This window comes from Neoarius graeffei, chromosome 27 (assembly GCF_027579695.1).
Source record: "Neoarius graeffei isolate fNeoGra1 chromosome 27, fNeoGra1.pri, whole genome shotgun sequence".
Classification (NCBI taxonomy): Eukaryota; Metazoa; Chordata; class Actinopteri; order Siluriformes; family Ariidae; genus Neoarius; species Neoarius graeffei.
The window spans coordinates 36,539,765-36,552,107 of record NC_083595.1 but is presented as its reverse complement, the minus strand read 5'-3'; the positions used below and the strand labels follow the sequence as shown (position 1 = coordinate 36,552,107).

Sequence of the window (12,343 nt, the reverse complement as noted above, 5' to 3'; positions counted from 1 at the left end):
ATAAAAACAAAAACAATTGAACTTTGTGTGTTTATTAAGACATAAGTTAAATTGTAAGCAAAAAATGGACTTTAGAAAAATATAGAATTGTGCAAAATAAGTTGTCTTACAAAACAGTGGTCTGCGCAGGACAGTTTGTAGCCATACAGTCTGTTAGAGCAAGCCTAACAGCTTGAGCACGGAACTTGTGAACACGGAACTGACAGTGTTGCCAGATTGGGCGGTTTTAAGCGCATTTTGTCGGATTTGAACATGTTTTGGGCTGGAAAACGTCAGCAGTATCTGGCAACACTGCATAACTTTGTTTATACTCTTGAATAGCTCTTCTTCATGATGACAACCGGAAGTGTACCAACACGATGGGGCGTGTAGCGCCACCTGTGGCTCGGGTGCACAATGTACCTCACACAATAGCTCGATTTCCTTGTGTGCATGTAGGATTGGATTTCTCTGGGACCCCTGCTGGGACCCTTAGCTCGATTACTGACAGTAGCTCGATTTGGATGTGCATGTAAATGCAGTCACTGTGGCTGACAGACATGACCACCATGGACTACAACTCCCATACCCAACACACACACATACACTGTCATGTTCACAGTCATCCTGATTCCACACACCTGTTCACAATTATACACAAAGCATTTAAAGACTTTGTGTTACTTGCAAACTGTGACATAACTCTCAGTGTGTCCTACCTGACTTACCAAGCCTTTATTTTCCCATGTTGACATTCTGGTTTTGATATTGTTCTGCTTCCTGGTTTTGTGATTTTCAGATTCTGCCCTTGTACAGTTGCTTGCTGATCGCCTGACCCTTGCCTGTTTTTTATTTTTATCATGATTTTGCATATAGTTTTTAGACCTGCCAGTTTTAATAAAACTTCCACAAGGCATTTGCATCTACCCACAGACTGTTTCCTGACAGTTTACTTCACTGCTTTCGAAGTTCATGACAACTGAATTTGTAGCTCTGTGTATGTATATAACTCATAACGGTAATTGCAATGTCAAACCTTAAAACTCTAACATGTAAACACACATAAAGCCAACATAAAGGGCTATGTATGGATGACAAAAGCCAACTTCTAGGAGTACAGTGCTTCTAGCAACAGTGGTTGTCAAAAGATGCCGCAAATGTCATGAATATCGATACCATTCACTCGAGGGTGCATGCAGCAATGACCAAGCCTAGTTTTAGTGTACTGTGTGGCATGGACTTCTTGTTGACAGCATGGTAAATCCAAAGCATAATTAGCATGGTGTTGTCGATTCGTAATAGGAAAAAAGCGACGTATTCCATTGCGGATGTGTTGTGCATTATTTCTGATGCTGAATCTGATCTATCAAATGCTGACTTTTAAACGGATGATGTCAAAAGTGAAAACAAAACTGAACACTCTGGAGATGAAGCTGAAAATACTCAACCTGCTGTTCAGTTGCCAGCTACTTTTACACAACTTTCATGTATAGATAACAAGATAAATGGTGGTAAAGCAGTGCAGAAACTATTGGAAGCTGAAAATCATTAAAACTTTTCATGCATATTGTGTTGTTAGGTGGTTGTAAATGAAAAACAAATGTTTCCGTCAGTTTTCAAAAATCTTGATTTTTGGCCAAAAATATTCAGCACTGGGACCGAAGGGTGAAAAAAGTATTCAGCTCTAATTTAGAGTCAGTGTGGAAATAATATATCACACGGTCATTAAAATATCACAAATCTTTCTTATGCTTTCATTAAAAATTATATAACTGATGAATGATAACTGATAAAATATAAAATGAAATTATAAATAATAATACAACTAATAGATAACTACTAATAGCAATGGCAGGCCATTTTTTCAAGTAGTTGCCATAGTGTTGTGTAATGTATCGAATTAAAGAGCGTGACGATCTGAATTTAAAACTTGCTTAATTTTGTAAATATGTCTTCAAAAAAAAGTTATGAACATTTGAAAATCCAGTGTTTTTATAAAATTTCCATTTCTGTCCGTTGCCACGGGCACAAACCAGCAATCATTTTCCATTGGTTTAATTTTCCATTCATGAGAAAAAACCTCAATCAGAAATTAATAGACCAAAAAAACAAAGAGATTTTGAATTTTGAGTATCAGGGAAAGAATTATAGATAAAGGCTTCTTCTTATAGATCACAATTATCCACCTAGAAGGCTTCAAAGTAATACATTAATGAAATTGTTCCATCCTTTGTGTTTAAACATAAAAGCCAGAATTTAGTGGGTATGTTCACTTTAAATTGTGGACACCAAGCATGACTAATGACGGTGGTGCTCAAATGTGCTGTGTATAAAATGGTCAAACTTGTATTAATTCTCTTCAAAGCAGTATTGCTGATATTTATATACCTCATTTTTTTCTCATCTCATTATCTCTAGCCGCTTTATCCTGTTCTACAGGGTCGCAGGCAAGCTGGAGCCTATCCCAGCTGACTACGGGCGAAAGGCGGGGTACACCCTGGACAAGTCGCCAGGTCATCACAGGGCTGACATATAGACACAGACAACCATTCACACTCACATTCACACCTACGGTCAATTTAGAGTCACCAGTTAACCTAACCTGCATGTCTTTGGAGTGTGGGGGAAACCGGAGCACCCGGAGGAAACCCATGCGGACAACACGCAAACTCCGCACAGAGAGGCCCTCGTCGGCCACGGGGCTCGAACCCGGACCTTCTTGCTGTGAGGCGACAGTGCTAACCACCGTGCCACCCTCATGTTTTTCTCCATGAAAAAAATATGAGGAAAATCATTGATTTTTAGGCAGGATACAACATTTTCCACATTGATCCGATCTTTCACAGGCACGAGCCACCAAAGTGTTCAGCCGATTTTATTGGAAAATCAAGTAAACATGAGAGATTCGACCACTAGGTGGGAATCATTAGTTTCAAGCTGATTGAACCAACAGTGAGCGAGCTGGAAACAACAACAAAACGCACGGACCGGTGACGAATATCACTAAAACCCCCAAGATGGCGGCGCCTGTGAGTTTGGTGTATTGTATTACACACCGTTAAAAAACACTTAAAGTAAAAGCTCATCACAACGCCGCACAAAATTAACAATATATTCCGTAAATATGTTTTTTTTATTCTTGAATCGACACTAGTTTTATGTAGATTAAACACTTTTAAATGTCTTTAAAAGCCACACAAAAACATGCTGTTCTCCCATACAAACGTATGGGAGGTTCATAAGTGCAGTGGCGTGCTGTCAAGCCTACTTATAGAGGATTTCGACGTGACGTCACAGGTGACGTGACGCCCCGGTGTCCGCCATTTTGAAGGTCAAGCTAGCTAATGTCAACAACAGTAGCTAGTATGTTACTGTAGCAATGTTTACGTTCAGTCATTTGGATGACTGTTAAAACCTTTCAGTCTCAAGTTTTTCCTTTACTGTATTTACTAGTTTACTGAGCTAGCGCGCTCGGGCAGGCTGGGAGCGAGCGTGCCAGCTCGGGCAGGCTGGGAGCGAGCGCGCCTGCCCGAGCTAGCGCGCTCGCTCCCAGCCTGCCCGAGCTAGCGCGCTCGCTCCCAGCCTGCCCGAGCTAGCGCGCTCGCTCCCAGCCTGCCCGAACTAGCGCGCTCGCTCCCAGCCTGCCCGAGCTAGCGCGCTCGCTCCCAGCCTGCCCGAACTAGCGCGCTCGCTCCCAGCCTGCCCGAGCTAGCGCGCTCGCTCCCAGCCTGCCCGAGCACGCTAGCTCAGTAAACTAGTAAATACAGTAAAGGAAAAACTTATAACGGGCCATGTCTCAACAGACTAAGAAGTTATTTCAATGAGATTTAATAACATTTTGTTTATCCTGAGGACCGAAAGCAAATGAAAACGTGAACAAATCTTAGCTGTCAGTGAACAATCCTGGTGGAAGCAGGCAAACGTCGTTCTCTAAGCCTGCTAACCTCAATTTTTGCAAATACCTCTCCCTCTGCTCGCCCTGTAAATGCCCTACGTCGCTGGATAGTGAAGGTGTTTTCTGCATCTCGCTCCTTTTTCTTTTATGTTTTTTCCCTGGTATTTCCCACACGCCTGACTGCAGGTCAGGAAGGTCACCCGCGCTGCAGCGCTGCAAAGCCAGAAAAAGATAGCCTGGTAATGTGTACGGATCACGTACACCAGCATCATTGATTTTCTGGTGATATCGCTTCTTACTCACATCATCTAGGCCGGATAAAATACTCGACAATGAGACTTCGGCATGATCAACAGTGTATCGCTACCGGTAGTCGCCATATTTGTGACCGTCAAAATGGCGCCGGCTACTTGTTGACATGGCAACGGTCACATGGGTCGAAAACCTCTATAGCCAACTATAACTAACTAACGCCATAACACTGCTGTGTATTACCATAAACAGTAATCTTATAAAAGATGACATTGTGTAAACAAAAATCTATCAGTTTATTGACGTGCTTCCTTTAACAACTGATTCCTAATAGAAAAAAATGTTCTATTGAAATATATGTGTTTTCTTAGCTTTATGTCAGATTATGTTAGAGTTTAATATAGTAATGTGTTACCCAGCACAAATGCTATAGTGGAAAATACATTATACAAACTAAACAAGCAGCATGGTGGTGTAGTGGTTAGCACTGTTGCCTCACAATTGCCCCTTTTCCACCAAAGCAGTTCCAGGGCTGGTTCGGGGCCAGTGCTAAGTTTGGAACCGGGTTTTCTGTTTCCACTGACAAATATCTGGCTCTGGGGCCAGAAAAACCGGTTCCAGGTTAGCACCAACTCTTTGCTGGGCCAGAGGAAAGAACTGCTTACGTCAGCGGGGGGGGCGGAGTTGTTAAGACCGACAACAATAGCAAGACCACGAAAGGTCGCCATTTTTAAGCAATGAGAAGCAGCAGCTGTACAAACGTGAAGTCATCCATTATTGTAGATAATGACTTCTCCGTGTTGTTGTTGCTTCGATATTCGCACCAAGGTTTATGCAAACGCAGCGACGTAACTGACGTATACAGCGACGTAATGACGTGGCTCCCCTTAGCACCGCAAGCTATGGAAAAGCAAACTGGTTCTCAGCTGGCTCGCAAGTTGAACAAGTTGTGAACCAGCACCAGCACTGGCCCCGAACCAGCCCTGGAACTGATGGTGGAAAAGGGGCAAATGAGAAGGTTCTGGGTTCAAACCTCATAGCTGATGAGGACCTGTCTGTATGGGTTTCCCCCTACAGTTCGAAGACAAACTATTTAGACATTAAGGTTGTACAAGACAGTGCATACTTAGTGCTGGTCCCAAGCCTGGATAGATTGGGGAGGGTTGTGTCAGGAAGGGCAAACCTATTGTAAAACCTATGCCAAATCAAATATGCAGAACAGATCTGCCGTGGTGACCCCTAACAGGGAAGAAGACAAGCTAAATGAGCTGAACTATGCGGAACAAAACATGACGGGGAGTCAATGTGCTTTCACTTTGAAAAACTTTTGACTGCCTTCAGTTTGTACACATTACTGTTTACACTGCATAATCAAAAAGATCTGCGAATAAATAAGCAAAGGCCTCCATTTAGCTAGCTATTTCTAAGAGGATTCATAATGAAATTCAATGTCAATATCTGTCCCTCGATGTGGCTGAATGAAAAGAAAATATCCTGAGCAAGAAACTGAATGGCAGTTAGAGACTAGTGTGTTTCAATTGGACATTTTGACTGCATTCCTATGGTGTTCATTTTCAACCTAGCGAGGTGGACCTAATGTAACCAAGCACTAGTAATCAATCTAGTTTCAGTCTGAGAGACACGCACTGACACACTCACTAGTAAACAAAGTAATTCATCATGTTTCCTGGAAATGAGCACACAATAAGAACTTTAAAAAGTTAATAAACATGATGAAAAAATGACTAGTTCGATGTAATGGAAGGTTTTTTTTTAACCATCTCTTACATTTTCAGGCATCCTTCTCCAAGGAAACTCCACGCCAGCCTTGGAAGCTGCTGGGCTACATTTTTTGGGGGCTCTAAACCCTTTATTGGATCCAGCTACGCTTTGCTCTGGTGGCTATGCTTTTAGCACAAGAAGTGCTTGAGCAAAAACAGCCCCCCGAAACATGCAAGAACGAGGTCATTCAGCAGCTGCATCAGCACTCTTCTCCCATCTTTTCATCACAGCTCAACTGAGAGCTCCGGCTACATCCATTTATCTTAGGAATTCTCATAAACAAAAGCGTTCCAAAAATATCAGGAAAAAAAAAAACCTAACAAACAGCAGAAAGTGCCGGTGAAGTCTCTGACACAATAAAAAATGTGTATAATTTTCTCTAAAGACGTAGATCTTCAGTGAGAGACAATATTTATTTTACATTGCGAATGCAGGGCGGCACGGTGGTGTAGTGGTTAGCGCTGTCGCCTCACAGCAAGAAGGTCCGGGTTCGAGCCCCGTGGCCGGCGAGGGCCTTTCTGTGCGGAGTTTGCATGTTCTCCCCGTGTCCGCGTGGGTTTCCTCCGGGTGCTCCGGTTTCCCCCACAGTCCAAAGACATGCAGGTTAGGTTAACTGGTGACTCTAAATTGACCGTAGGTGTGAATGTGAGTGTGAATGGTTGTCTGTGTCTATGTGTCAGCCCTGTGATGACCTGGCGACTTGTCCAGGGTGTACCCCGCCTTTCGCCCGTAGTCAGCTGGGATAGGCTCCAGCTTGCCTGCGACCCTGTAGGACAGGATAAAGCGGCTAGAGATAATGAGATGAGATTGCGAACGCAGTCGAGATTTACGGCTTGCAATGATAAATTGGTTTTGATATAGCAATCACCTTTGCTAAAAGAATATAAGAAACTGGTCCGTGTAAAATACGTAGAGGACGTATTCAAAGTCTTACAAGATCCATCCATAACCGCTTATCCTGTACAGGATTGTGGGCAAGCTGGAGCCTATCCCAGCTGACTATGGGCAGGGTACGTACACCCTGGACAAGTCACCAAATCATCACAGGGCTGACACAAAGAGATAAACAACCATTCACGGTCAATTTAGAGTCACCAATTAGCCGAACCTGCATGTCTTTGGACTGTGGGGGAAACCAGAGCACCTGGAGAAAACCTATGAAGACATGGGGAGAACATGCAAACTCCACACAGAAAGGCCCCCGTCAGCCACTGGGCTCAAACCCAGAACCTTCTTGCTGTGAGGCGACAGTGCTAACCACTACACCACGCTACAAGATACAAAATAATAATTAAAAAAACCAAACAAACAAAGAAGCGGGGGGGATGCAGTTAGGCGTAATTTAGGTATGGTTGATAAATTCCCATCCATTTTATAACGGAAAGTTGGTTGTGTTCATATAATTAGAAATCATCCCATATAATGTTGCTTCAGTTAATTATTATATCTAATTAACTGATTTAACTCCTTCATTCTCTACTGCACTGCTTCACGGGCTGTTCATGCTCCTATAGGCATGGCATTTTTTGCAAACAGATTCCACATAGGGATGCACGGATATGTTCCTATACACTATTAAATTGGACAATACTGTTCTGATTAACCAAAAGAAATGACACCGTTAATGAAAAAATGAATTAATTTTACTTATAAAGAATAATTAATCATTCACTACCTTCACACACACTATTAGTTTATTCATAATAAACTGAGATGCATTAGTTTACCTCTGTGACTGTTGAGATATATTGTCTTCTCTCCAGCAACATGGGCATGGTCATTCTTATCACCGATCGTGATAGTGAGCGTGCTGGTGACTGTTTTGGGAGGATTTCCACTGTCAGTCATGATGACTGGCAGCAGGAATTCCTTCTGTTTCTCTCGGTCAAAGGCTCTGAGGGCTGTGATGGTGGCCGTGTCATTCCTGTTATCTTGCAGGTAAAAGTCATTGCTGTAACGGTATTCAGGAGGGACAGAGAAGGAGAAAGGTGAACCATTTTCTGCAGAATCTCGATCAACAGCTCTAAGCAGCGTGGAGCTGGTGTTGAGATGTACCAGCTGAGGCCCTGGAACATTCTCCCACACTACAGGTGAGTATGAAGACTCAAACTCAGGTCCGTTATCATTTACATCCAGCAGGGAGATGTGAATGGTGGCAGTGCCAGTCAATGGTGGGGTCCCATGGTCAGTCGCAAGGATGACCAAGTTATGCTGGGCGATGATCTCGCGGTCCAGCTGCCCAGCCACAGTCACCAATCCAGTCTGATCAACTGAGAAGAGACCATATGGGTCAGATTCAGGTGCTATACTGTAGCTGATCTCCCGATTCAGACCAGAATCTGAGTCACTGGCGACCACTGAAGCAACACTGGTACCAATCAAGACATCCTCTCTAAGGTCAGGAATCTGCAGGAAGTGAGGGATGAAGACTGGAGCATGGTCATTGCAATCCTCTACCTCTAAAGTACAATGGAGAAGGCTGGAATAGTCCAGATCCTCCACCTTAATTGTAAGATTGAAGCGTTGCTCACCCGGCCTCTCAAAATCCAATCGTTTCTTAAGCCGTAGGGTTCCCCGTTGCTCCTGTCGGTGACTCACCATGTAGAACTTCTGCTCTGGATCTCCAGATACCACACTGAATGTCAATTGACCATTCTCACCAGCGTCTGCATCCTCAGCAACCAGGTCAAGCAGGGCAGTGTTGGGCTCACTGCTCTCAGGGATCCGTGCTGAACATGAGCGGTCCAAGAACCGAGGAGTGTGGTCGTTCACATCTGTTACATGGATGGCAGCAGTGGCTGTGCCTGTCATCCCACCTCCATCCCTGGCTTCCACCACAAGGAGGTATGATTCTGTCTGCTCCCGGTCCAGACCAGCCTTGGCAAGTGAGATGGTTCCAGTTGCTGGGTTGATGGTAAACATGTCCACCCCACTGTTGCTTCCACTCAAGGCTGCATTACTAACAATTCTATATGCTAGTACAGCATTTTGTCCTACAGCTGCGTCATCCAAATCAGTGGCAGTCATCTCCATGACAGAAGTGCCAGGTGGGGAGTTCTCAGCCACATCTCCATGACAGTTGTCTGGTGCACAGGCAAAGATGGGGGCATTGTCGTTAATATCCCAGACACTGATAATGACATCAGTAAATCCAGTCAGGCCTTCGCCACCCTCATCTGTGGCTAAAACCACAAAGCGCCATACAGCCCGTGCCTCTCGGTCCAAAGTCCTCTGGGCATAGATCTTCCCTGTAACCTCATCAATGATGAATTCACTTTCAGCTCCCTGGCCATGCAGCGAGTAGCGTAGAGCCTCTTGGTCAGCATCCTTATCTGGGTCAGTAGCTGTTACCTAAAACATCAAACAGAATATCTTAGACCTTTTTAGCCGACACCTTTTCTTTGAAATTAATGAAGTGTACTGACTTGGCCTCAAGTGCTAAGAGCTTAAATTCTTCTTCCAGTATAAATTCTAGCAGGAAACAATTAAACAACTAACAGAAAAAAAGGGAAAAAAATCAATATAATTTAACCTAATAATTATATGAACAATAAAATAAGTACATTTTCAAGCCACAAACTGGATGAGCAGCATTCTGCCAAAGTGTGATGTCATCCACAGGAATTCAGACTTTAAACATCTCCTTGATGAGACAATATACTCAAGTTCCTTAAATGTTCAAAAATCTGTTTATCTATAACATTGCTTTGATAAGTGCTTGTACAAAGACTTACAACCTGAGAACTACTATTACATGACTCATTTCCCTGCTGAAAACAAATTATGCACCAATTTTCAAGACAGGATGTAGAATTCTGTAGCATCCTTCAATTCGGGGAAATGGAACTCACCACTATCTCTCAAGGGTAAAATCTGTTTTGAAGAAATGACTCAACCTAGTTTTGTGTTGTTCAGAGATGCTGCATTTTGTTTAATGGCTTTATGGAAAAAAAAATGGCTTGAAAAACAAGAAGATTTGATTCAAAAGTGGATATATTTACCTAGCCTGAAAGCATAATACAATTTACTAAATGAATATGGTCAAGTCCTATCAGTCGGTGCTTATTTATGCTCACGTATAAAGCGTGCCCCTCTCTCCATCTTGCATTTTCTCCCAAGACACATGATAAGAAAAGTGGAGCATTACTAATCTGCTTTTATTCTCAAATACATATTGCTGCTGTAAATGCGTCACCTGCAGTACGAACACTGGAGAGCCATCTAGTTCCTCCGTCACGCTGCCATAGTACTCATTGACAGAGAACACCGGTGCCTCATCGTTCTTATTCACCACATTGACGACAATAGCGGTGTAGTCCTCCCACTTCCCATCTGACGCCAGCACATACAGTTTGTAACGTTTGGTTTGTTCATAGTCCAGTGGTTGGGCGATAAAGATGGTGCCCACCTCAGGCTCCACATCAAAGACGCCACCCGTGTTACCTGCAGTAATCTGGTAGCGCAGCTTAGCATTGGCACCTGCAAAACAACAGAGTGACTGAGTTTCCTGAATGGCTCCAGGTAACAGATACTACAACAGATTTTCTGATAATGCTTTCCTCAATTACAGATTAATTCATAAATAAGTGTGCCTATGAAAAAGGCTGATATGTAGCACATATTATTTACAGCTTATTATTGCCTTATACCATACCGTGGGTGTTTTCTGATTCTTCTGAATAACTGTTTTTGGAAATGGGCAGGATAAGTAAAGATTAATGAAATTAATTTAATTAATGAATTGATTTTATATGAGTATTTCAAAATGAAATACTAATGCTTTATATGAACAGCAATGTCTAGAAACAGTGTCTATTAGGTGGTGTAGTGGTTAGCACTGTCACCTCACAGCAAGAAGGTTCTAGGTTCAAGCCCAACAGCCAATGGGGACCTTTCTGTGTGGAGTTTGTGTGTTCTCCTCGTGTTTGCTTGGTTTCCCCCAAAGACATGTGGTTATTTTAACATGGGGTGCCCTTGAGCACCGCACCTAACCCCCAACTGCTCCCCGGGTGCTGTTAGCATGGCTGCCCATTTCTGTGTGTGTGTGTTCACTGCTTCAGATGGGTTAAATGCAGAAAGGAATTTCACAAGTGTACGTGTGATGAATAATTCTGTTGTTCTTCGTCTTATATTAAGGAGAATATGGTAACATTTTGAATATAAGACATGAATATTTTAACTATAAATTAAGCACTAATAAGCTGCTACTGCTTCCATACACCTTCTGTACTCTTTACTTGTACCTGCACTTATTAATGCCTACTACTCTGAAGCGTTGCTCATTAGTTCATTGTTCTTCTTAAGTTTACTTATTCTGCCTTATTCCGACATGTTTTTTGGATCCACTACTCCTCCTAGGGCGTTTGACACCGTTCCAACTCTGAGACGTCTGGCCCGAAGTGGTGTAGTGTGCTTGTATACAGCTTTTGGATCAACGTGCCCATTCTCTTGTTCTTGTCGTTTTTCTTTTTTTTTCCCCATAGAGAATGAATAGGGCTCATGAATCGAATCGTCCTACTCGGACACGCTCCATCGCAGATGCACCAAACCTCATGTGATACTTCAGGCCAACTCCCCCGACACATACATGCAATCGGTTCTGAACCGCACTCATATTTTTCCTTCCTTTTTGCTCATCCCTTTTTCCTCCATAGGCTTGCATTGATTTTTGGCCCCATTGAAAATGAATGGTGTTTCAGGAGAAAAACTTTCACTCTCCATCAATTTTTTTTAATCAAGTGACCAAACTTCAAGAAACTTCACTTGATGCCTCAGGCCAAGTCCCCGCACAGATCCATCCCCTCATCTGAGACCTGCACTCGTCTTTTCCTTGGTTTTCACGCATCTCTTTTTACCTCCATAGGCTTCCATTGATTTTTGGCCCCATTCAAATGAATGGAGTTTTGCTCAGTAACACTTCATCACACATCCACCAAACTTCATACAGCACCTCAGGCCAAATCACCCATCACACACAATATCGGTTCTGACCCGCACTCGTCTTTGTCTTGCCTTTCATCCGTCCATTTTTTCTCCATTTTGCCGCTAATCAATGGAAGCTTGACTGAGTTATTCCTCCCTTCCCCCATAGGTGATGATGCATTTGGCAAGGATCTGCTCATTTGAGACTTTGACAGCAAATCAACTTCAACTCAATTGCCACTTTATTAGGAATACTTACACGCACACACGATAGCAATTAGCATATAAGCATTCACGTGTTACCATGCTAGCTGTTAGCATGTTACCCATTACGATATCATGCCTGCTGTTAGCTCGCGAGTTGTTAGCATGTTCACCATTAGCATGTTATCATGAGAGCTGTTAACATGTTAGGATTAGCATGGTAGCATGCAGAGTTCACATGTTTGCTGTTAGCAAGTTCGCCTGAGCATGTTAGCATGCTAACTATTAGCATGTTAGCTGTTAGCATGC

At 43.0% G+C, this 12,343-nt stretch overlaps 1 protein-coding gene across 1 annotated transcript in view; it reads right to left on the bottom strand.

Moving 5' to 3' along the window:
• si:ch211-186j3.6 (neural-cadherin) overlaps window positions 1-12,343 on the bottom strand; it is a 556,420-nt gene that overhangs the window by 231,720 nt on the left and 312,357 nt on the right. Inside the window, exons 17-18 of the mRNA XM_060911426.1 lie at window positions 10,104-10,387; window positions 7,636-9,259 (exon numbers count right to left, since the gene is read on the bottom strand). Coding sequence (XP_060767409.1) covers window positions 7,636-9,259; window positions 10,104-10,387 — 1,908 coding nt within the window. The remainder of the gene's footprint in view (window positions 1-7,635; window positions 9,260-10,103; window positions 10,388-12,343) is intronic.